The following is a 27,479-nucleotide window of genomic DNA, read 5'->3' on the forward strand; positions in this document are numbered from 1 at the left end:
GTAAATACTGAGAAAAGGGAGTTTAGATGGCTGCTCTCAGGGTGTACACATAGAGTGGTATTGGCTTAGTGAAGGCCCAGGAAAGAAGGGCTTCATGTTAAAGGTAAGTACAAGGTGCTGTAATGCCAATTGGGCACACCGGGTACGTGCCAGGCGGGCTAGTGCCTAATAACACCTCATGCTGACCTTTAGTATGGGGCCCTTTATTTGTGTTTCCGGTTCCCCCATTTCTCCCTTCTCTGTATTGGCTTAAAAGATAAGAAATCAGCTTTCACACAATTTTATTTGTTGTTTTTTTTCCCATTGTCTTTCCTTTCAGTTTACTTTTGGCTGGTGACACTGGCAATGGAAATATATCCATGTACTATCCCGCCTCATTGAAAACTTTTTTTATTTTGATTTATAGTGGCATCAAAACTCTTGTCAATGCAATGAAAATGTGCCCTGGGGCCATGTTATAATAGAGACATCTAGAACCAGCGGGTTAACTGCACATCCGCCAACATGTGTCCAAATACATTTGAATGTTTGCGTTGCACTAAGGAGCAGCTTCATGGGATGTCCATCTGTCTGGGTTTTCTGCATCATCCTCTGAACAACATGAGGTATTACACAGAGACCCCCAAGTGACCGAGACCCTGTTGTACTCAACTGAATCAGTGCGTGATTTACAGGATATTTTTATTATAACCCTGGACTTTCTTGTATATGATCATAATACCAGTTTTACTGGAGCGCAGTTAATGTCACTTGAGGCTCTGTACCCATTGCACGGGTGAAGTCCTGGCGCCATAAGACATTCTTCCGAACTTCATCACCTTTGATGGCAGAAAAGAACCATTTGGGCCATCTAGTCTGCCCATTCTTCCTGCTGTAAGATTCAGGCCTTAATCAGTCCATAGACTTGTCTTGGATCCAGGGTAGCTTTATACCTATCCCATGCATTTATCCCTTCACTGTATTAGCCTCTACCACCTCTGATAGGAGACTGTCCTATTTATCTACCACCCTTTTAGTAAAAAAAAAAAAAAACCTTCTTAACATTACACCTAAGCCTCTGACCTTCTAGATTTAGATATGACCTCTCGATCTCCATTCTGCCCTATGTTGTCCCCAAGAACAATTAAAACCTCTCTTGCCGTCAGCCCCAAATGCCACAAGCAGTAGTGATGCCCATTGTTATCAATTACTTTATTAAGAAAGTCTCCCATAATCTTCAGCAGCCAGAAGAGGCCTCTGTTTCACGCGTGAGCCAAGTCTGCATCTCACAGCAACTAAGCTTTTCAGGATGGCTGAACCTCTCGGTGACGATGAGCATGATGAGTAACTCAATGCAGCATAACGGCGCCCCTAGTGGTGGCAACAGGTGGCTGTCATTTAACCACAACTCCCACAATTCTCATCTAGCTTTTATTACCCCTGTTTGAACAGAAACAATACATTATATTATATAAACAATATATTACGGTATATATATTTACTTGTATATTAACTTGTATAGCATTATATATTAACTTGTATATTAATATATTAAGTTAAACAATCTGTACCCACAGTAGAAAGACAAATAGTATAGATGAAGCCAAAATGTATCTCCTTTATCGCTAAAGCCTCATTTCAGAGGCAGGTCTGCAGTGCTTATAACTTTGCATCAAACTGCAGGTACTTTTTCAGGAATTGACACTGCACAAAAGAGCGTAATTATCAGGGGAGCACTGGCAAGGGAGGCAGAGGGGCAACTGCCCCAGGGGCGGCTCAGATTTAACAAAATTGGGCCAGAACTGTACTTGAAGCTTTTTAGCGACTTTTTTTTCTCTAATACCACGCTTACCTGGTTCTTTATTGCTAAAGAACATTCTTCATAAGTCGGTGTCCCACCAGTTGATTAAGACTGAGTCACGCTATTGTTTACCAATAGTAGATTGGGCTAATATAACAGAGCTAGAACACATACAAATGGTTGAAATGTAGCTGTCAGAATACACTATATTGTGCAAAATCTACAACTGTTCTTGTAAAAGAACTTTTTTTCAAATCTGATACTACTGAAATTATACAAAAATGGTGGAGTTCCCTTTTGAGATATATTTTTTTAATTAAAACAATTATTTTTTTATGCAACAAACAGGTTACACCTGGCAAAGATTATTGCCTTTCTTATTGTTTAATACTGGTTGCTATTTACTTTTTTTTATTTTTTTTTCTCATAGAAATGACATTTGTGGGTTCTAAGCAAAGATTCATTTAAACCAAGACTAATAAAAACTTTCTCTTCTTCTTGAAATCTAAGCCTTGCCTTTCTTCAACATGATAGACACATGCTGGACAGTGAGTCTTTACAACCACTTAATGGTCCGCAGGGACTGTAGCCTATATAAACAGATCCATAGCATACCTGATGTCATTACTCAGAGAGAATGCTCAAAATACATTTACATCTGACGTATCTCGGGGTAGTAAGAGAATACTGAATACTGATTTAAGAATGGAAGCCGAAATTCAGTATCTATTTATAGCTTAATTAACGCTTTAATGACAAAAGTAGGTTATCATTAAAACCGCACAATTATAATTAGTATTAAGGTCACAATTAAAAAGCACATACAATGGAAAATACAATGATATATTTTGGCCCAATTCCAAAAGCCATTTGGTCGCTGTTAATGTCAGGAGGTGGTCTGGTTTGCACCCCTTAGAAGCCCTCTGTGGTTAGAGAGATTTTTGCCACGCCGCGGCTGGCTGAATATTAATATACAGAAGCATCATGGACCTCGGCCCTGTTAGGGATTTTTTTTTAGGAGACAGTATATTTAAGTATGTTTATTCTTTATTACATATACTAGAGTAAGCTGTTTTTGTATAAAAGCTGTCATTTTCCAAGTGCCTTTTTCCAATACTATGCTGTTAACTAATCATTATTTGACAAAGAACAGGCTATAATATGCTTTTCGCAGATAAACTACCATATATATTTATTGTTGACTGGCATCTGTAATGATGAATTGGAAATCAATAAGCCATTGGATTTACAAAATTCTTATCTATTAGTGCTGGGAAGTCACTCATTTTTAGTAAGGGGCTATTTTAGGGTAAAGTATAGTAATGTATAATACCATATGTGGCACATAAGTCCAAATGGACACAATGGGACCCTATTGTTTTACGAAGAGAGACAGGGTTTTGGTTAAGGGCGCAGGATTGAGGATCTCTTTTGGGGACTTCATAACCTTTGGATCAGGGCCGAACTAGGCCGCCCTGGCTCTTTAAGGCCATCGGCAGCCAAACGATGTAATTGTGGCTGCTGGCTGAATATGTGCAGCCGTACGCTACATTTATACATTAACGCAGCGTATGGCTGGGAATGTCCATCCAATGCCTGCACTTTGCAGCACCCGATCTGCTGTTAGAGCTGCAGAAGGTATAAGAATGGGGCGCTGTTGGTCCTTGGTTGAACAGGCATTTACCTGGTGTTCCAGATGACCAGTCTGGGCGGCTTTTGATAAATATGTTATTGGGTTGACCCTTTAAAACATAAACCATTTTATTTAAAAGGTTGTTGCGAATTGTAGTGCTGAGGGTGGCTGTACACTCATCCTAAGGACCAGAATTTTGCATGTGAGTTTAATATTTCTATTCACCGACTTCACCGCGTGATGAAGGATCAACATTCAGAAAGTCAGGTGTGGAGCATGTGTGTTGCGTTTGGATGATGGGAATTAAGACACAGTAGAAAGATGCAGGCGATGCAAGCATATGGTTACACAGGAGTAGGTTTAATGCTTGATGATCAGACGTGAAGGATCCAGATATGACTTGTTGATTGCTTGTCTAACTTGACCTCAGAAATCAAATATTCAATTTCGGTTTTTGGGTTTTGAATTGGTTTTCTAAATCAGTAGCTACATTGTTGCCCTCTTCTTCTGTACCAGTTTTCCTTAACATGTATTAGTTAATTACATTGCCAATTTTACATTTATTATACTCATTAACATTCATTCTCCCCTACTTAACCTGCTCTATAAATATAATTCATTGTAATTGTGTTTCAGAGGTGGCTGGTTTACCCTTTTCCTGGGTAATATGAGTCGCTCTGCATAAACAGCCTCCACCATCCTCACGCTGCTCCTCACCTGTAAACCAGCTGTCCGGAGGTACTTCGTGCTTAGATTTGCCACAGAATATAATCACCGATCACTCAATTTCCCCAAGTATTTCCCAAACTGTTTGCTGTAATCTTCAACTACAAACTGTAACTTGTAGGAAGGTGTCATTTCACACATTTGCTGGATTTGCCCCAATTAGATGGGAAAAAAGATGTCCACGCTATATTTTAATTATCCAATACAAGAATAAACGGTATAAATTTACCCAAGTTTCAGCAAAAATAAAGCAACTATAATAAAAAGGCAGAGATGTGGGAAGACTAAAATTGTGTTTGTTTTTTAATTTAAGGCACATTAACAATACCATTTCCTAGAAAGTGCCCAAATAACCATTAATGATATATTCTGTAGCTGTAAAGTGTTCTGATTATCACATATCTCAATATTGTGTGTGTGATATTTTAGGATTGGAAATGTGTGAATGAGGCACAACTCAAAATCCAAATGTCCAGAAGGACTTTTCTTTCGGTGGCATCGATGAGACCATACCAACTGCTTCCAATCGACTTCAACGGTTTTGGAGAGATATTTAAGAATTATTCAACATATTCAGATGGCAGGCAATAGAAATTATTTACATATAGAATCTACGCTGCTATTTACACATTATTATGAGATTTAACTCACAATAAGAGGTTGTACCCACCACATATTCTGGGGGGAAAAGCAAACAAAAACTTGGTATTTGTAATATATCTTTTAAATTCAGGCCCAGCCCTGCCCCAGAAAACATTTAATAAGAGACAACCTAGCATCACCCAATAATTTTATCTCATAAACGCAGACTAGGAATATCTATGTACACCTCATGTTGACTTTGTTGGATAACTTGATCAAAGAAAGCTTCACCAATATAGAAAATGGTTATAGTTTATCAACTTTAGTTATCCACCAATTAGTCTAAATGTCCATCCACCTTCTAAATAGGACTTCCAATCTTTACTTCCCACTGAGTGAAGAACCATACCCAAATCAACATACACATTACGGGGTCATGGAATTCCAAGGCTCCAGGTCAATAAGGATATGCTCACGGCCTGATGAAACTGGACAATACAGAGCATTAAGAGGCAACAACACAAATCCGCCTCCTTTCTTTTATACTGACCATTGGGTTTTGATAACAATCCCAAGAGAACAGATATGGCTAAAGTTCTAGAGCCTCTTCACCGCTGAAGACTTTGTGACATCTGTCTTTTAAAAAGAAGTAGGTGGATACTCAGCAGTTACTTAAAATCAGCTTAAACAAAACAACATCGGTCAATGCTGTAAATGGGCACAAAAGGCCGTGTAATGAAGCGGACACCAAATGATTAGTTGTATTCATGAAGCGCATACATGCCCTTTAACTGCTGTCAGAAACCATGCCTCTGTAAAAATTCTAAATATACAAAGTGATTATAAATACAGGATGGCAGTCATTTTAGAAACACGTTTTTTGTAAAGCTTTATAATGTTAAATTTACAATTGGCTTAATTCAACGGAAGGACCCAAACGTTTTCGTCGAGATCTAAAACGATCGCGGTGTGTGTATGTGTGGTGGGAGGATAATGTAATCCAGTGGCTTTATTGTTAACTGGTAAAAAATGCTTTACATTTCTACTGGAACAGAAACCTGTCTAAGGGCAAACACACATTACATTATGTCGGATTTGCATTACAGTTATGTATGTAGTGCCAGCAGATTCCATAGATAAATCCATAGATAAATTAAAGAAAAATGTTCAATAGAATAATCTCCTCTGATCATCTAAAGATCAGCATCGTGACCACCTTCCCTGTAACCTTTTATAACTTGTGCGTACAACAGAAGAGGGAGCAGTGACGGCTCATTGTGTATAAGGATTCATAATACAGAGGATGAGATCTTTCACTTGCAGCCTTTTCGTTTATCAAACATGGTTCTCCGATGCATTCTAATGCTAGGAACTAAATCTGCAAGACTGTAAGCTTGCGAGCCGGGCTCTCTCCAGCGAACGTATCAGTTTGTCTGTCAGTCCTAGTCTTGTCAGACCCCTTGAATATATGTATTGTATTAAGCGCTGCGTAAATTGTTGGCGCTATATAAATAAACTGATTGGCTGATGGCTGTAATCCAGATTTCTGATTGGCTACCTGCATAGCCTAAACAATAAATAATAATAATAATAATAGCCTACCTGAAAAGATCCAGCTTTTACCCTTCCAAGTGAGACCAACTCACCTGGCTCACTCACTCCTAACTCATTGAGCAAGCAGCGCTCATTCTTCTACTCCATGATGTCTGACACCCATCATCATATCAGGTTAACCGTCTGAATCCCAATGCATATTTTGCAAATAAAAAAAGTCAACTACCTAAACCCAAAGGCATTAAAATTTATTAATTGATGCAATGAACAATTCTTTATTTACAAGAGCATTATTTGACATCAAATAAGCAAGTAGCATCAGCAAAGCAATATTAACTTGCATAAATGTAATTTTTTTTTTCTAAATAGATCTACCTTTGCATAAACTGCTCACACTATAGAAATACAAACATCAATGCAGGTGAAACAGTGAGCTTTTAAAGGGAACTCTATTACTAAAAAAAAGAAACCAAGAACCTGCAATACTGTAAGCATTCTCCTGAAGAACCATAGTTTATATATTGCTTTATTTAAACCTTGTATACTTTTATTCATGTAAAAGCACGCGTACACACATACATTTCAGATGCCACTGTGCGATGAACCGTATAAATAAAATTCACAACCAACAAAAGGATGGGTGGGTAGGAAATGACATACTGATTTTGGAAAGATTTCCATTATTTCTGATTAAACAATGCCATGAGAGTCACTTATCCAAAATTGTACACAATACACTATACAAATATAATACATCAAACTGCTATTAAGGAATATACAATACTTAAAAACAGATCTAAGGCATTTTGCTATTTCTTAGCAATCTGAGGTTCTTGCACATAGCTATTTACCTGTAGTTAGAAATTGTTATTTTTTTTTTCATTTTAATATTTTTTTTTTTATTTTTTTATTTTTTTTTTTACTTTTAGTCTCCAAAGAAGCAACCGGGAGAAAAAGCAGATGCTTTGTTAGTACAGAGGAGACCGGGGTGAGGCTATATATATATTTTTAGCAAGTGTCAATCTCCTCCAGCACTAAAAAGGTATTCTAAAAAGCAAGGTACGCAAAACGTTGTGCAGACAAAGTTTACGCTTTTAGGCAGAAGACTACTTTATAAACGCTATAAAATAGGTTCTATACACAGAGAAATAATGGCTTTCGTTGAGTTTCAAAATTGATTGTATATCTTTGGGTTTTGTAAAGTGGAGCAGTGCCACCTTTTACACACGCTAAGTCAATATCAAATTTAACAATTAAAAATGCACATTATACAAACTGTCAGAAATGTTGTAGTTAGTCATTACAGGGCAGAGAGGCTTCTGATGAGATGGTATTCAAGAACCACGTGTGACGCAGGGGACCAGTGGGTAATTAAAATAAGCTTGTGATATATTGTAGATCAGACATGAAACAAGTTTCACTATTTTTACGGATATCCCTATCCCTATCCACAAAATGTAACAAAAAGTTTGTATTCTGTCATATTCCATCATTACTGCAAACGGATGTAAGCGCTACCCGGTCTGCTTTTATTGAGCTTGCCCTTTAGAAGTTACAGGCTGCTTTCTCTAAGCTGCCTGCCCAGTCTGCTTGTAGTGAGTGATCCATATGCTGAGTCACTCACCGCTTCTATAGTGATAAGCCCACATTTACCTAACATTAATAAGTGGGATCTTAGCTACATCTCATGTAAGCAGTGACAGAAGATCTCACAGCCAATAGGCTTATATGCTCTCTGACATCATCAGCAAGCACAATTTAGACTGATGACGACCAAGAGCAAACACTGAGGGTTATTTACTAAAAAGAGAGTGAGAGGAGAGTTCACAAGAGAGATTGGATTTTAACTCACCTCACTATTTATTAAGAAGAGCAAAACACATGCGTGAAGGGCTGAGCTAGTCCTATATAAAGTATGATTCAATCAATGGAGGCTTCAGTACCTAATGCCTAAGTATTACATGTGTGGAGCCTGTAAAGAAATCTCACCGATTTACCCATACATTATACAGGGCCAGCAAAGCTGTTCCTGCAGCAGAAGCAAGCAGATAAAATATCAACTCTACCTTCAGTGGATTGTCCTCACTGTGCATCTTGGCAGGTAAACTGCTCATGCAGAATGTAAATAAATAATGTTGGTTTCTTCTAGAATTGAGAAAGTTATTACTAAAGTCCAATGTCTCTTTAAATACATCGGATGTGTTGGGGAGTTCCACGTAGCAAAGTTCCTCCAGGGCTCCGAAGCCCAAGGTTTTAGGTTGCCATTGATATATATGCTTTTGGTAATGTTACCTGTACCAGGTCATTACAATCACACGTTACACCAATAACTAGAACCTTCTTATCAGCTAAAACAGCCGTTTCTGAAAAGGGTCACCATTTTCGCATTAAATACCAGGGTTACCCGAATCTGTATGATCCACAATAATCGTGAGCTTATTAGGTTTATGCAAAATGCTATTTTCTCATTTTTATTCCCACGAGTCCGCCTTTTTAAACGACAATATGATACAAAGGTGTCAGAAAGTGAATGCACATTTTAAATACATTGAGAGAAACCGACATCCTGTATATAATGCGGGAGAGGGAGGCAGAGAAAGCAGAGACAGAATTATCATTTCACATTATGCGCCTTTTCACATTTAGTAGCAAAAATAACAGAACACTGATTATGTTTGATCTATACAAAACAAAAAAAAAACTACACTCTGGTAATGTGTTAACTGCATGCAAAATACTGATAAAGGAGATGATTTGGCTTAAGTTTATCCACGTGATCAATATGATCAGACCAGCCAAGAGACAAGTGACTTGCAGCCGTCCATTCCTGGAATTGCCTCATACATTCATTGCTCACAGCATTATAATAATTTAAAACAAGAAAAACAGCAAAATGATTCATACATCTACCAGGGTACCCTACGCTTTGCAGACTTTGAGCTATGGGGGAATTAATATTCTGTGTTAACTATCAGATATCTACTCACTATTATAGGCCTGTTCGTCTTACGTCTTGGACTCGGAATTCTGTATAACAAGTCATTTCATTCATTTTAAACATTTTATTGAACTTTCTGTGCTTGTGTTGCAATATCCTGGTGTATTTGAGACTCTCTGGGACTAAAGTCCACCATTGTACACCAATTTAGCATCTACGGGGTACAGCAAATACAATGTGTAGTTCTACGAGTTTTTCATAGCTGCTTGATACAAGAGATGTAGCCGCAAGCTTCCACGGTGAGGGTTGGGTTGATATTATAGCTCTATACATTCTATACATTTTGGTTTCAGTTACCATGTTTTGACAAGAAATTGGGATTTGGTCTGAGCTAAAAATGTCATTTTTAAATCACAGACATGACCGTCAGTGAATGACACCTCTGACAATCGACACAGGTTCAGAAGGCAGCGCTCGGAGTTAGGATGAGGTGTACGATGGACACATACGGTTTCTAAATCTCTCTAGTGAAGTACTAGAAATGAGAGACCTTCAGTTAATATGCACAGCAGAATCAAAGTCTAATGTGGGATTTTCTATGTCCATGGGAAAACGTGGTACATGCAGAAATAAATGGTGTCCCCAAAAACACGCCATATCAATAAGCTCATTTCATCTGATGTTTACAAATCATTACACAAAACGGTGATACAAGGGAACTTCCCTGAACGTTTCTAATTATGTTAAACCATCCAACTATCTGGCCTGGAACAAGTACGATGACAGCAGTCCAGCTTGTATTGCGATGCCTACCTCTTCTTACAGTAGGGATATGTGAATGGCACATGGTTTTAGATTTCTAATGGAACTATAGCTTTCATACTTTAAACCCAGGATGGATTCAGATATTAACATACAAGAAAGGCATTCTAGTAAGCGAAGCACCAATCATCTGCCAATGATAAGTTCAGCGAGTGGGTCAGGATACAACCAAGCCCAGACTTCTTGACCCAACAGAGTTCTCGCAATTCTTGGTCTAACAGGGAGTTCATTTATTTTTCAAATGATGGTTACCAAGAATTCCTGATCAATCAGAGAAAGTGGCACAGAAGCGACCATGAAATACTGGTTACACCGGTCGTGTAGAGAAAAGCCGTCCCAATGAACGATGTACCAGAGTGGGGCGCGGGTTCTGAAGCGGAATGAGGATGTCAGATGCAGTCCTAATAATGTGGTGGCAGTCATTACCAGAACAAATGAAGAACTAGGGAAAACGGTGAAGCAACATCCTCTAAAACATTTAGGTACTTTATCAATTAGAACCACTAAAAATATTAACTCTCAATATTCCTATGATGGCTACACATTGCAGGGTATAAGTCAGAAGGTCCTAAACCAAAAAGCTGTTCTACTAAAAGCCCCCGGACCTTGAAGCCACATTTATCTGTCACTGCTATGTAATTATTTAATACTGTAAAGTACCTTCCCATTGTTTTAACAAGACATAAAATTATACCTAAAACAGTTCATCAACTTAAAATTATTGCTTGTCTACCCAGATTTTTCTGTACCATAAACTTTTTCCACCATCATGTCATCAGGAAATAAAACTCGATGTGAAACCATGTGTACAACTACAAGTTATTTTCTTTAAGAAGCGAGAAATACCAACGTATAGAGAATCCAACATGAAAGAACGCCATGTTCCGCACACACATCTGGCCCAATTCACTTTACCAATGTCACCATAGTAAATTACAGGGACAACCTTTGACTGCGCATGGTTACCAAAATGGAAAGATCCTGCCCTGTAAAACCATTCATGGTCAATGCTCACCCCCCGGCAGCTCAAAAATATTTACAGCAAATGCCAACTCAATAGGGTGATGTGGCCTATGGGGATTACGCGGCATGTTCACACACTTAGCGAGCCAATAATTAAATGCGTAGGCATTACATATGTGCAGTCAAATAAAAGCCCATGTTACACGTTATGCAAGGCTGAGAAAGAGAGTTGGGCTTTGTGATCCCGAGACTTCCATCTTTGCTACAAGCTAACGGGGAGGGTGCAAGAATCTCAAACGATGTCCGCATACGCTGGAGAAGCGGTTATAAAGGCAGTCCTGGATCAAAGTTACAGCGGTCTACGAAAGAGTATGAGCAAAGCGTCCTCTACACTGACTGTATTAATCCCGCATACAGATTGCTGACACGCAGCGATCCCCTGGTTTCAATCTAAATATTTAATTTACTGGATGATCTCTGGACAGATGTGGCCGGTGCCTATACAAAGCGGACATTGGATGTAAATATATCGTTGTGCATGAAATATGTGAATATCAGAGGGTTGAGCAATACATAGTATTTCTTTAAGGACTGCAGCTTTGGTGGCGCTCACATTCAGCAATGTCGTGAATACGCTAAAAATCAGTTCCATCTCCACCGTGGGGTGCCATATTCTGACTTTTTTTTTTTTTTTTTGAATGTTAAAGACTAATAAAATTATTTCATTTACATACTTATACAATCCCTGCTATCTTAGACTACGATCAAAAAGTATTTAAATAGAAGTTGTCAAAACAGAAACTGCCTACATGTTATGCTATTCTTACCCAATCTGAGCAGATTGCTCAAGAAAAAAAAATCAAAAGAAAAAAAAATGACCCCCCTGCACCCCTTTAAAAGGAAAAAAAAAAAAAAGTTGTTGGGTTTTGCTAGAATCAAATTAATATTAAACAAGCCCGCTTCTATCCCTAACCGACTCAACTCTCGCCCACACCAGAGTACTAGACATTTCTAAATCACGACACCCGCACCCCCCCAAAAGCGTTACAACCACCACCCTGCATACGGCAGCAAAAGGACTTCATGGGCTGACCACCAGAGGGGAAAATGAGGTTAGAAACCAGTGTCAACAACTCGAGAAAAGGATAGTTTTCCTTAAATATATAAAATTAAATACATTCATCTCAGATAGTCCAATGAAATTTGCCCGTCTGTAATGACTCCGCAGAAGGTATATCTAAGTTGCACTAAGGTGAATGCAGTGAGCAGGCTGGCCGTCCGTGTCCAGGCCCCCGAGTGCCAGGCGAGGAGACTTCTCTAAGAATAGCCACAGCTCTAGCGCAGAATAAGGGAAGAGCTCCGTCTCGCTGTGCTTGTCGCCCCGGGGAGAATCCCCCCCCGGCTGCCAGGACAGTCTGTAAGAATACTCCCAAGTACATGGAGCTCTTCAGAGCAGAGAACACTTCCAGATGGAAAAAAAGCACCCAAAGAGTCTTCAGGATCAGCAGTATTTCTGTAAATAAAAAGGAAAATCAGGGTTATAACTTTTTCAGAAATTCAACAAAGGAAAACTTCAGAATGTTTCCTTCTGTGCAAAGAGTTGCGATTCCACATCCAACCGGAGTCGCCAGAAATAATGGCGGCCCTTTTCTAAAACATCAAGCCTCATCAGGTCCTTGGCCTTTTTATGTTCGATACGGCCATATGCCTGTTTCATGTATGCTTAGATAGCCTCTACCACGTCTGCTGGAGAACTATTCCAGGTATCCACCAGCATCTCAGTGAAGCCAACCCCATTGCTCTGGAGAACAGGACACAACCACATGGAATCGTATGATCTCCAGAATGGCGTACCATCATTATGACGACACCTTGGATACTACCAGGGTCATGGCTAACTCGGGGTATTGGCTGAAATGTCCTGAAGTGTATATGTTATACTCTGGTAGCATTTCTTTGGTCCTGGAGATCGCAAGATGACAAATAACACAAGATGCGTTAAGCTCTGACGAGAAGTACCGACAAGCCAAGTGAGAAACGCAGACAATGGGGACAAGCATTATATATTCCATCATACATGGCCATATATTACTAACCCCCCCCACACACACTAATGCTAAAATATCTTATCTTACAGAAGCATTACTTAAAAAAATAAATAAAATGCAATTCGAAGCTTGAAGACCAAATATCTTTAAAAACCACTGAGTGGCATTTTGACAAAACATCAGGTACGGGACAGATCTATCCCAAATGCTACCCAAAACGTGCTTACCCTGGTGCGTGTATATTTCAGAACGCTTAGCAGGAGCACGGAAAAATAAACAGTAATAAGTCCCTTAAGAACCAATGGATAACGTTTAATGAAAGCCATCTAAGCTACATTTAAGAAACAAATAGCTTTATCCCTCCCCTGGAAAAGCAGTTGTTATAAAACCTTTAAGATGAGGTCACAGCAAAACCCCAAGGAGATGAGGTCTGCTTTTAACACGGTATATATTATATATATATATATATATATATACACATTAAATTAGCAAAACTCCGTTACAAAAGACGTGCCACGCTAATGGGCAACTAGTAAATTATTTATTTACGGTTCTTTTAGATACAGAAAACAACGTAAATCAAACGGAGGGAGAAACCAAATAACAAATACATAAACTGGTACTTAAAAGACGTGAGGTTAAACATTAACATCTATGTTAGAGGATATAAAAGGTTATGGTTCCAATCAAAGTACTGAAAGCTATTGCTAATAGCCCCAAGAATATAGTAAAGTAAATATCATGGCAGTAGCTTGCAAGTTTTACTTTATTGATTAGATAAATGGAACAGCCTCCCAGCAGAAGTGGTAAAGGCTAATCTTGTCAAGGAAATGTAAACATGCATGTGATAGGCATAAAGCCATCCTGAATCTAAGGCCAAACCCAAGGACTGGTTAACGTTAGAGTCTCTACATGGGCTGAATGGTTGTTATTATCCGCTGCTAAATTCTATGTTCCTAAGTGAGGCAGTTGCCCCAGGTGGCACAAAGCGAGGGGCATGCTTCAGTCGCCCGCCAGCAATGCCCCTGTGACCCCTTCCCCTTGGAAAAGGGCACGAGACATCACTGCGGGCCCTCAACCCAGCCCTAGGCAACAAGAGCCTTCGCTTCGACTCGGAAGCTTTGCTTAACGTATTTAAATATCCGCATAGAGGACATTTTTGGGGTTATTTTGTTTCACGCGTGAAATGGATTTCTTTCAGAAACATGGAGAGAGGGCCGGATGCGATGCGCGTCTGGTCTTTATATAGATGGGGCTGGAATGAATGGTCTCTCACTACACCTGGCGTTTACACGTACTGTGTCTGCAGGGCAATCTTGTTGCATTTTTTTCCCCCCAATTATTCCTATTATGTTATAAAAGCAGGAAACCAAGTCAAAATAGAATGCAGCGCCATGGAGTATGATGGCGCTATATGAAACAATAAATAATAATGTTTAGAAGAGAAAATGACTAATCTTAAAGCTACTTTGTTGGCATACACGCGGCTCATTCTGTAGAGGGTTCTGCAGCTGGTTTAACAGCCCGGGATATAATGTGATTTATACGGCTACACACAGCGAGTATAATCATCTCCATACTATCACACACAAACAAATCAGTTTCATTTTAACCGTTTCATGGCGGCAAGCTATCTCTTTAGAGTTCTAAATTAGTAGACAGCTGCCAATTTATGCCCATAAACCATATAAAAGTGAATGGAATTAAATGATTGGATATATTCAGGTGCTGCTATGGCAATACCATCTTTATAATAATAAGTTGTTAGAAATGAGTTTCTGACTCATGAGTTCTATGCATACAACTATGTTACTTCTAATACAACTTTACTAATACCGTAAACGGCAATGTGCCAAATACATCTGCCGGCACACACACACACACCGGATGCCAACAGACACACACACACACACACAGGATGCGTTAAAGTGTCCGTGTATATAAATGTGTTTGCTTCTGAATGTTCGTCTAGTGTTAAGCAGATATATATACATACACACACACTATATACATACACACACATATGTATATAATATGTGTGTGTATTATTCCCCTAGAAATTCCCACCTGACCCCCAGATATGCTTTATGCCCCCTAGAAGCGTCACCCCCCCTATTTACCAATGCACCCCCAGACTCCCTGGTGTCTAGCGAGGCCGGCCGGTGAACGTCTGCACGATATGCATAGACAACCGCCGCTGCTGGCACTTCTGCCGTGGCTTCTATGGTTGAGCACCGGAAGGTTATGTCACGCTGGTGCTCCACCATAGAAGCCCCGGCGGAAGTTCCGGCAGCGGAGGTTGTCTACGCACATTGCACAGACGTCCGCGGCTGCCAGACAGGAGCATCCAGGTCCCCTGCAGTGCTTCTGGGGATCTGGATCCTAACCCTACTGCTTACCCGCAGCAGGGATAAAGGAAAATGGAAAAACAAAAACACAACACGAACTGCGCATCCCTGTGCTAAACCCTGAATATAGGCCACCCCCCCCCCGCTTTAAAGACCTAAAGTAGGGGGGAAAAGAGTGGCCTATATCTGGGCCAATACGGCGTAATTATATATATATATATATATATATATATATATATATATATATATAATGTAAATGGGTGAAGCCGTATTAGTCCAGTAGACACGATAGTATTGGAGACTATGCGGCGATACCTTTTTTATTGGACTAACATAATACTGTATTTGATTTGGACCTGATAAAGGGAGGATAACGCTCGAAAGCTTGTCTTTTAAATATTATGTTAGTCCAATAAAAAAGGTATCACCGCATATACTGCAATACTTGACATCGTGTCTACTGGACTAATACGGCTTCACCCATTTACATTATAATATATATGTGTGTAATTATATATATATATATATATTACACACACACACACACACACACGCTTTGAGTAGCTGCCTGTGAAAGGTGCCTTTTACTTTGTATGTAATCACCACCCTTTAATACTCAAAAAATAAAATGGTGAAAGAGTGATTAATGGCCTAACACATGCAAAATATAAAATGTCATTTTATATTGGTGGCGCATTCAGTGCTATATGTCAACGATCAGAGGGACCCATAGTGACGACGTCTGCCGGACAAGTAACTTGGCAGCACGCGGGCGGATGATGCTGGCTTTGTTACTTTGGGTCCATAGAAATAAAATGGTTGTTAAAGAGATTGCAACTTAAAGCTATACCTTTCTAGAACTGGTGCCGCCGGTTTATGGAAGATGATGACTGCGTACGATGATGATGTGGGGTGACTGCTACTCACCTCAGCTTTAAGGCATTACCAATAGCAGAAAACAAAATGTATAACAAGCTTTTCCTAAAAGCCACCATAATTCAACCACTTAGTACCAGCCACTGGAATAGAAACTTTCTACCAAGTGATCTCAGTGAAAAGTACATCACAAAACATCAGCACCTTCAATTATTCATGGGACTCGCGCTGTAACGGGTAATAAACCAGCGAAAATAAAACCCATCTTCAGGGGAACGCATTAAGTAAACCAGCTGAAGATGACGCATACGTCAAAGAATACAAGCAGATAACATCTATTTTATCAGCCCACAGTAAAATACCCCGTGACAGATGCTCCACAGAGGATCAGCCATATCTTCCAAGGTTTATCAGTTTTAGCCAACCAAGGAGAAGTCTCAGCCTCATTTTTATCCATTTACCTGAAGAGGCGTTCTATATTTTAGGGGATCTTCCATAAAAAAAGCATTTTTTTTTTGACCTGGGAGGTTTAATTTAATGTAAGGAAGTTTTACTTCACTGAGAGGGTAGTAGATAAGTGGAACAACTTTCCAGCAGTTGTAGAAGTTAATACAGTGAAGGCATTAAAACTTGCATAAGAATACATGTCTTAATGGGCCGACTAGATGGGTTCTGTTTTTGTATATTAAACCTGAACACTGGATGAAGCGGTTTTATAATTCCTACGAACGGCTGACAGCATTATACGGGTACAAGCGGCCAAGGACACCAAATATTATCTTGTTACATATACACCCGTTTTTACCGTTATAACAGGGAAAAAATGCTAAGAGAATGATTTATACATCAAAACAAATATTTTTATTATACAGAATTTTGTCAAAAGCATTTAATTAAAACAAAACAAAAAAAATATGGAAACAATGAGTAAATATTCACATTGGCTAAAACAAAGTCATTAAAATATTTTAATTTAAATTTCATCAGTGAACGAGATAATTAATACTATGAAACATATATAAAATGGTCTGTCTTTCCCAAGTTCACTCGGGACTCTGGTAACATCACAAACAAGCAGGAGGAAGTTCCGAGCAGCGACGAGAAGGATACCTGTCCTTTCTGACAAACAATCTATTCTACAGTTCCCCACTACCTAGAGAATTTCCCCCAAGAACTGTGCATATACCCATGCCGGTTATCTTCACAATTATTCACCTGCTCTGGACCCATTGAGGACAACCCTGACGTAGGCACAGAGGTCACAGAGGTCATATTGATCTGCCCAGTCATCTGGTTCACGCTGTTCATCCCGCTTGCGTTGGCTGCCATAGACACACCGATGTTCATATTGTTGTTGTTATACATGTTGTTTCCACCTTGCTGCCCAAAGTGGGGTGGTGAGGGTTGCGAAAACATGCTACAATGAGATAAAAAACCAGTATTAATACATATACCTCTGAACGAGATCGCTACCGAGACACGACGGTCCACATTTGGCAGATATTTAAGGAAAGATGATAGTGTCTTGGTTTGATACACATTTGCAAAAACTTTACGTAAACGAGTTGTGTTAGAAGAATTTGGTTACACCGGTTAAAAGCCGCAGCTACTACATCGCTCCTTTAAATCCGCTAACCTGCAGGCTGACACACATCATATGTGCAAGATCATTTTTTTGTCCTAAAAGTGTATCAATTTAGCAATCGCCTCCATGAAAAGGAGTGTCTATTGCTGGCTGGGCATCATGGGAGCTGTAGTCCAGCAGCAGACAGTCCGTTTCATGGGAGTGATAGTCCAGAAGCTACCTCTTGAAATCGCTATGCAAAAGATATAGTTTTTCTGAAGCCTCGGCTCTTCAAATGGTCCGGTTACCTGTTCCCCCCAGCGTTGCCCTGGGCCCATCCGTTCATGTCTGCCGTCTGGTACACGGGATTGCTCTGTGACTGCTGCATCATGGGACTCTGGGTGTGAGCCATCCGTGGTGACAGTATTGGACTTTGTGAAGTTGGTGCGACGGTATATCCAGGGTCTGACTGCTGGCTCATCCCTAAAAGCAAAACTTTTATTAGAGGCAAGACGGACACAATCGTGTATACACACCGCAGAACACACAAAAACCACGTGTGAAGAGACCCCTAATCCGTTAAAGAACAAATAACAGCCCAAGCAACGTGACGCTTGAAAAGAGAGAGTGTCGGGAGGCCTCAGAAGACCGATTAAGACAAACATTTCAATGGCTCATCTTTGTACATTATCGATAATGATTAATCCAGAGCACACACGGACGTGCGTCTGTAAAGCGATCTAGCTGGAAATCGGGGGAAGCAAATAAAAGAGTGTATAACGGTGAGCGAGGACACAAAAATGAGGCATTGTTGGAAAGTGACGGTGCTTTTAGAACCCACACAGATTTATTACGCCACTTAGTGCTTTTCTGTGTTTAAGTGAACAGTAAAGAACAGGCCGACATCCATAGAACACAAACACACTAAACATGCACCTCCGATTGCACCCCAACAGTAGCAAATAGAACATCAGAATCAGCCAAGCCATTGTATACAATTCCATACACCGCGGAAGCAGGAAAGCGACAAGCGATGGAAGGACACCACACAGGTAGGAAATCTCAGCAGGCATTATAGAGCATACAGAAGGCCTGCGCATGTTTATAGGCTTGGCAAATTCAGTGGACCAGCCTGAATGGGTTAAAGTCTAACAAGTTAGGGTTATTTATTATGGCATTCAATGGATGTTAATGACACGTTAGTAGCCACATGCACTTTGGTGTTATATGATTTTAATTTATTTTAACAAGTGGAATATCATCCAAGGGCATGGGAACGAGAGAACCATCGCATCATCGTCCAAGTGTTTCACTGATGCAAATGCCAAAAAGACATTTTCACGTTATAGCATATCAATCACGATCTAAAGAAGATGTAAAGATTTCCCATGAGAGCCAGACCAGTCTTTTTAGCACCTGTAACAGTAAACAAGCTTGCTAATGATGATCTGCACGGTTGGATGGCACGTAACCCAGGCACATCTGGGAACTCGTCAAGCCTATGAAGACCGCTGACATTTATAACCCCATGGAAAGCCAGGGGAGGACTGCAATGTACTGCTACGCAATAGGTTGCAGGCCTTTATGAGACTAGAAAGGTTAAGCAAGACCTGCACTTAAAAGTTGAAGGTGGTACCTGAGTTGGCAAACTGGAAGGCATTGTGCTGAACTGGGGGATTCATGACAGGCCCATACTGTCCTCCCATGCTCCCCATGATCCCTTGGTTAGCCAGATTCATCTGGGAGCCATGCAAAGAGCTGTGAGAGAGCGACTGTGACCCAGGGCTGGGGGGCACTGGGGAGAAAGGGCTGGTGAAAGGTGGTGGGGATGGAATTCCAGTACCGTAGTTCTGTGGAAATGGGAACTGCTGCGCATTGCCTTGTGGGATCCGTGGGCTGTTTATTGATGTGGGCATTGCTCCAGAGGCCACCATGTTGGGTGGCATATTAAGCCCTTGTCCTCTCATCATCATGGCCCTGTGCTGCACTTGTTGCTGCTGCTGCTGCTGTTGTAGTTGTCTTTGCCGTAGGTGCTGGCTCAGGATCTCCCTTTGTCTTTGGGCCAGCATCTGCGCATTGATCGGTCCCTGGAATCAGAGTACACGGCTGATCAAGGACATGCAAAGCACATCAGTCATCATACATCACTTCAAAACCCACCCATAAAAGCTCAGCCTTCTGCACTGCACTGTACTAGGATGACATTTAACAATCACAAAGTGCAAGATCATCCACAAGGTTTACACACCACAAGCAGTACAATAGAGAGGTTTGCTCAAAAACCTGAAAATAGAGTCCCTCCAACGAGATCCACCAAGTCTTTCTAAAAGGAAGGATCTCCACTGGTTTGGGTAGCGTGCGCGGTCTGAATTAGTGGTTGTTACTATTAAACGATGGTGCTGTGTTGTCGTACGAGTAAGGCTTGAATATGTTGGATAAAGCATCCAACAACAAAACAAAGAACCATCTAGTAATAGACATTATGAGCTTGTTCCGTTACTAGGATTCCCAACATAAGCCTATACAAAGTCATGGAATCTGTGGACTCTTTACATGACATGGGGGCTAGCAGAGTGCGTTCCCGGAAACGTATATATTTTACTGATTTATACGCTATTCACTATTCGAGTTAAAGCTCAAACGCAATGTGCAGAATAATGTAATATACTACTTTATCACAAAAAAACCCAAAACCTTGTATTCTTAGCACTGTTTAACAACAACGAGCAGACTCATTGTTCCGATTCCACACAAAAGAGATACCAGAAAAGAGTCAGGCTATCACAAAAGCAGAGATAAAATTAGAAACGTATTGTTAACATTGAAACAAGATTTCTTAATAATGGACACAAGGATGCCGATTTTAACAATTTCATAACTAAATGCAGCATTAGATACATCAATCCTAGTGCCACCCAAATAGAAACTACTCAACCCATCTAGTCTGCCCATGTTTCCTGATGTAAAAGCTTGGAACCTTCACCAGTCCTCATCCTAGATTCAGGACAGCGTTATGCCTGTCCCATGTATGTTTAAAACAGCTGTATTTCCCCCCCAGAAATGATGCGGCAGTATGATTAATGCTTTGACTAAGTGGAACAGCACCTTTAAGATTGTCCTAAAACACCGTACCTGTTCCCTTATCTGTGTTGGTACTCCAGGCCTCAGCGCCAGATTCATATTCGAGACATTATTGACCGGATTCATTAGCGGCTGTCGGTTCTTATAGAAAGATAGAAAAAAAGAACTGTGCTCACTTTTGATTCTGGTTATAAAAGCAAAAACACAGCATACACAATGATTTTCCCAGAGATGCCTCATCCAATAAGTTGGCTGCAATGAAGTGTAATATTAGGGCTCAGCATCCCATGCATCATATAAGTTGAGAGGTACATTTTTATTTAGGGGAACAGCTGCGAACATTCTGGAGAGGCTACAGAGCGCAACAATAAGTGCCTTCTTGCCCATAATGAATATCTTTCATCTATATTTAACAATATCTAACGAACGACCTAGGAAAATTATCTGCTCAACAAACATCATATTAAGGATCCATCCCACAGTCCTAGGAAATGAAATCACGGTGAAGATTTTACCTGTTGTGCCTGAAGCCGGTGCTGCAGTTGGAGCCTCAACTGGTTTGGCTGGCCCTGCACCATTCCTGGTGGCCTTAATCCAGGGCGCGTCTGCATGCGCAGCATTCCATAGTTTGGACGTTGGCCCATGGGGTGGAAACCTGGATCCTGCATTGGAGTATAACTATTCTGCGCCATCTGCCCCTGAGCAGCATATCCATGGTTAAACATCTGTGGTTTTTGCTCCATGAAATTTGAATCTGGACTTACAAATGATTCAGGATCAACAGTCTGGCTCTATCAAAATAGAAAAAAAAAAGAAAAAAAAAGGAGGAATTAGGTCAAAATATATTATACAGCAAGAGAACAAACGTCAAGCTATGCTTCTTTGTACGTAAAATGATTTTCTACAAATTACAATGTAAATCATATTCTAATAAAAGTATAGAAGCTAGGATCAGTGGATATGGAGTGCATATAAAGATATTAACGCAGAGCTCAGCTAGGGATGGTGAAATACGCAGTCCTTGCTAGGGGTAGGGGTTTTAAGAGTGGCAGATATCTGGGGAACGACACAGACGAGCACTGCTACAGATCTTTCCGATACACACCTGGCTAACCAGCTCGGGGATTCCTAGAGCTCGGTCAATCTCCTCCAGTCCATCAAAGTTTCGCAAAGCAAGATAAAGCTGATCCAAAAGGTTCCCCTCGTCTGCCTGAGAATCTGATGAGATGGGCTGGCAGAGCAAGTCATCCGGGGAGTTCCCAAAGGGCTGCCTGAAAACAAGACCACCGTGGTTACCGAACCATCACCCGACATATATACTTTTGCATCAATCGCAAGCAGCGGCTGGTTAAACTCAATCACACACATCATATTTCTAAAATATACATATGTAAAGTATTATTAAAAAAAAAAACGAGCACACATATACCGAGCCAATACATGCTCCTCTGTTTCGGGATCGAAGATTGGCGAACACCAAACTCACCTGCTTTGATTGTTGTAAGACGTTTGTTCGATGGGCAGAATGCTGTCTGGCCACGGTGCCGTCTGGTTCGGGGGAGCTTGAGGCTGGGGGTTGTACTGAGGGCCACCTACATTCAAGTCCAATTCAGAGTGTCCTAGATGCAAAGTGCAAGCCCGTTACAAAGCTGTAAGATTCCTTATATTAACGCACTATGGGTTCTCTGGAAATAAAAATCCTACACTGGGTATCCACAAATAAATCTGCATTATACTTCCAAAGCCCATAGACTACACTAGTCAACATGCAGAAAGCCTCTCCAATTTATGAGCTTCTTGGAAGGATGGATCAAATACCTAGTTAGTTTCAAATCAATGAAAATACTTGGAAATTGGAAAATTCATTGAACGCTATTCCCAGAGCATATATTAGTTTTTAGGGCCCCAAACAGAACTGAAGAAGAATTTTAGGACTTCCAAGTCTGCAGCTCTTGAGGACTGGAGGATGGTCTCAAAACACTCCAAAAAGCCCAGAATCACTAAAATAGCATAAGTGTTTTTAAAATGAAGAATTTCAGGAACAGCTACATTCACTTTTCACCAGTCTCAGTTTTCAATGACAGGTACATGACCGGGCTTGTAAACGGGTATTATCTGACATATGACACAGCCATGTTAATCTACCTACTTGAGAATAAGTTTTGATTTACAAGCCAGGATTTTATTATCAGTATTAATTAACGATCCACACATCATGGCCGGATCCAACTTACCCATATTCATAATCTGTGACTGCAGCATCGGCCTCGGACACGCCTGGTTGTTGGGTCTCATCTGAAGGCTTGGATTTGGGCTGCGGCTCATGCCCTGAATGGGCCGGTTCATGGGGCTGCCTGTGGTTGGGCACGTTCCTCTTATTGCCATCTGCTGAGCCCCCCAATCTCCTGACTGCATGCCTGCTCGGGGGTTATTACCAGCAATCATTCCTGCACAAACACAAAGAAAACCCAAATACCAATTTATACTCTGGAACCTAAAAGCAGATCAGCAGCACGTTATCTTTCAGATTGACTATTACTATTCTGCCGGAGTAAGTGGTGATCCAGAAAGAAATATACTTTTTATAAACACTTTTTTTGGCACTTCCAAAACCTTATATGATATATTGGCCAAACTGATTATGCCTGAGATCCCTCTAGTGGCCTTTGTTTGATTTCCAGCTCTATTCCAACTAAGTCAGAATTCTTGGTTTCTCCAAATGTATGACCGGTTGCACAATGGTCTAAAAGATATAAAGTCTTTGAGGTCAACAGTCATTTCAATAATCCAAGACATGCCTGTACACATATCACACGCACCCTACATGTTTACAGATTAAAGCTTGTGCTTACCGGTGGTATTGTGCCCCATGCCTCCTTGAGCTCCCATCATGCCCTGGTTGCCCACCATTCCAGACTGCATTGCAGAGTATGGACTGTTATTCCTCACTTGTGGGTAGGATCCCGCAGCGGTCTGGTTCTGTAAGTTGACGTCCATTGGTAAATTGTGATTTGGTAATAATCTCCCAAGCTGGCCCATTCGCGGGTTATTAAAAGCTGCACAGACAAAAGAGACATTTGCGTCCTATGAGTTTCTGAGTTTTGGAATCAAAGAAAACGGGACTACTTTCTCGGGTAAAAATCCGATGCATGCAAGACTTCAAAAGAATGTTTGCTTATATAAAAGGAGTAAAGATTCTTTTTAAGTTTTATTGTAGGGTAAAGAGCGGACAGACAAAGTAGAATCCATCACACAAGGAACACAGAGAGGCTGGGGGAACTGGGGTGGAAGAAATGTTATTCGCTTTTAGAAGTATAATATTTTCAGAAAAATATCAAATGCCTCTTTAGAGTAATGCTCACTTCTTTAAGGAAGCTTGGTGGATCTAAGTTATATTTAGGGGATGGATCGCATGCGTTTCTCAGAACCATGGGGACCAATTCCTTTGCATTTTGCATCTTGAGATCTTTTCAAGTAGAGGTGTGTAAGCATTATGATAAATCCTCTGACAAAAGACTATCTCTAATTGGTAAGCAATGCGAGGGAATTGGGCTTTTTCTCGTGTTAACCGCAAGCAGACTAGTACGTTTGCCCAAATGATACATTTCATTATAGAAACGTTATCGTTTTGAGATATGCTGCAACATGAAATATAGTTTGTTTAACCTGCTTAGTACCAATCACATCCCCTTCACCATAAATAGAGAGCCTTCACATACATTTATCAATCCGTACTTGTGAAAAGCGAGGAGGAAAGCATGTTTAACAAGAAGTGCAACGAAACTGGGCAGTTAGTCGTATTGCCAGCTTCTATTCCCTTTGATGGGCAGCAGGGGGCGCTCTTTGTTAACACTGGGCTACCCACGCAACACATCTCGGACCAAAACAGAAAACACGCGACTGTTTGCTTGCGGAGAAGACGAGGAGGGACAGGAAATCGTACACAGAGGTCCGTGACTTACTGCTCTGCTGCATCCGGAGCATTCGCTGCTTCTGGACTGCCGGAGGTAGGCCTGCGCCGTCGCCGCTTAACTGCATCAGGTCATTGATGATGGCTTGTTTATCGACAGAGTTGGCGTCGGGCCGCGTGTCTGTGAAGAGCTGGTTTAATTGGCTGTTCTGTAAGTCATCGAGGATTTCATCCAGGTTATCCAGATCAGGACTTGGCCGTAAATGCTGGCAACCAAAATAACAGATTGTTATAAGCGGTAAACAGGGAATTTTCAATTGGACAGCCACAGGAAACAGAAGATTGCAGACCACAGACAGACACACCATTGTAGGTGAAAGATAGGTGGTCCCCGCTTTGGGGCTCATTTTAAGAAGCAGGCACGTTGGTGGGGGGTCCAGGTTACAGCAGATCTAGTGACGCTGTAATTATGGAGCGCACATTAGTGCCATCTATTCAGACTGAGACGATGGAACCATACAAGCTCGGTTCCTTACTAAAGGACACCGCGAGGACCCCTTACGTCTCTTGTGCTTGGTGTACAGCGAGGTGGAATATGGTAGTGATATATAATTGTGTCAGTAAGAATAATCAATAGCTTTTGCACTGCTGAATTCCAGCCATGGTGTTAAAATGCAGTCAAAAGTAAGGGCTGTGTAACGGTTCGTCCTCGGGCCAGGCCACAAGGGACGGTGTGCCCATGTTTGACAAATGTGATCAGTTATCTCATCATAAAGATGATCATAAACCATATTAGAGCTGTCGGGCACAGCAGAGGACACATCTGCTAAGCGGTACTAACACGGCGTGACACGGGGAACAGAAACTCCAGTATAGCAAGTCACACAAGACAAAAACCACAATAATAAATAACCAATGGACACGGACAAAATAACATATCTCCAGACTGGAAGCTTCCGAGCAGACCTCTCATTACCGAATGCATCCTATAGAAGTCACATCATTAAATCATACAGTAAGCCCGTCTCCATGTACCGTACATGAATAACAGAAAGGTGCGTGTGCCCGCATGTCTGCATTTCCACGGCCAGCCAGCAGTACGCGAGGGGGGAGGAATTACAGCAAACCAGGCAGTGTGACTGCAGACTGGGAGGCAAAGGGAACGTTGAGGTAACGAGTTAATAGTTCACTTAGCATCCCCCTAACAACCGAATTCAACTTACACACAATCATGGGTGGGGGGTGAGTGACCACGCATGTGCACTTAAAGGGAACAATACAGAGAATTCTCTAGAATGGAGGAAATTCACTGCAAATTCACTAATATTAGAAGGATTTTACACTTCTTCTACAGTGCATTTGTGCACATGCGCGTGCTATAAAGACATACGTCAAGCCAATAGAGAGAGGGGTTTAAAAAGTAGGCAAAATGTCTGCCGTTCTCTAAGTGGGACACAAAAACACAGTATGGCGATTTCAGCTGAACTGAAATGGTTTTGTGTTCCAAACTAGAACACCATGCATATTTTCCCAAAGGAACATATATATTAATAGTAATCCAATTATGCAGCTTCTTAGGATTTCCCATCCTCGCAAAGTTCTTAAAAAATGCTCTTATCCCTGCAATGGGTTTCCAGATACAGCAGTCATGACGTCCTCATACAAACTAGCAAACAAGGGGGTCTAACTAGATATCTCACACTAGTTATACAATAATTAATACAAAGCAATTCCATAGATCTAGCGTATCCATCTACAGCCTTAGAATAGAAACATTTAAAACAAACAAGATATTCTTGCCCAGCCACAGAGTGTTGGAATCAGCACATTCTAGGGCATAAAGCTATACATACAGCTAATGGAGAGCGTATAAAGATAAAGCAAAATGAAGAAGCGTTCAGAAAGTCTCGATTTTATACACAAGTTAGTATTTTTGACAGCTACGTACTGTTTTCAAAATCTTTTCCATGACACAGAAATGATGAGACTTGTATGAATTCCCAAGGAAGCAAACCACTGGGAACTTTCATTTCCATATAGAGGGTTCATTAGAAAATTTTAATTTTTTCCAAAAAAAAAAAAAAAACTAAAAAAATTGCACTAAGCAATCAAACCAGAAAGAATCAAATATGTGGTGTAATGAAATGAACCAAGTCCTGATGCAGCCCTGCAACTCGCAGAACATACTACGCGTAGCTTGGGGTTCGGTACATTTTTCAAGCGGATGAGCTTAATGAGGGCTTGCTGTCCCAGAAAACCATAACAAATCATCGAGAAATAGTAAAATAAATAAATATATAAAATAGAAATAGAATAGTACATTGAAACCGAAATGGGATGAAAATTAAATGTTAGGTGAGAATGCGCAAAGTGTATAAAAAAAGAAAAAGTAATCAATGTACAACAAAGCCAAAGTTATATAAACCCTGAGCCAGCCACTAGTAAACCAAGGTCAATATTAAATGTGGCAATGGAAGAAGTAACATCAAAGTGAACACGAATAGCTTAGAATGCCTCTAGGAGGTGTCAAGAAAGGCAAATCAATATCCCTCAGAGAGGAAAATACAAATGATATATAAGTACCGTATATTCCGGCGTATAAGACGACTTTTTAACCCCCAAAAATCTTCTTAAAAGTGGGGGGTCGTCTTATA

The 27,479-nt window shown here is 40.6% G+C and overlaps 1 protein-coding gene across 6 annotated transcripts in view; it reads right to left on the bottom strand.

Moving 5' to 3' along the window:
- Positions 1-11,588: 11,588 nt before the first annotated feature.
- Positions 11,589-27,479, bottom strand: part of NCOA2 (nuclear receptor coactivator 2) — a 67,820-nt gene continuing 51,929 nt past the window's right edge. For 4 of the 6 annotated variants that reach the window (XM_053467755.1, XM_053467754.1, XM_053467753.1 and 1 more), the window contains 10 exons: positions 24,878-25,091; positions 23,768-23,971; positions 23,150-23,362; positions 22,402-22,534; positions 22,021-22,186; positions 21,431-21,706; positions 20,967-21,056; positions 19,471-19,921; positions 18,143-18,317; positions 17,109-17,687 (listed from right to left, as the gene is read on the bottom strand). In XM_053467755.1, the coding sequence (XP_053323730.1) occupies positions 17,420-17,687; positions 18,143-18,317; positions 19,471-19,921; positions 20,967-21,056; positions 21,431-21,706; positions 22,021-22,186; positions 22,402-22,534; positions 23,150-23,362; positions 23,768-23,971; positions 24,878-25,091 (2,190 nt within the window). In that variant the 3' untranslated portion in view covers positions 17,109-17,419. Of the gene's footprint in view, positions 12,512-17,108; positions 17,688-18,142; positions 18,318-19,470; positions 19,922-20,966; positions 21,057-21,430; positions 21,707-22,020; positions 22,187-22,401; positions 22,535-23,149; positions 23,363-23,767; positions 23,972-24,877; positions 25,092-27,479 lie in introns of those variants that run through there. The other 2 variants (XM_053467757.1, XM_053467758.1) reach the window with 2 other exon arrangements.

The sequence above is a fragment of the Spea bombifrons genome, chromosome 5 (genome assembly GCF_027358695.1).
Source record: "Spea bombifrons isolate aSpeBom1 chromosome 5, aSpeBom1.2.pri, whole genome shotgun sequence".
NCBI classification, from domain to species: Eukaryota; Metazoa; Chordata; class Amphibia; order Anura; family Pelobatidae; genus Spea; species Spea bombifrons.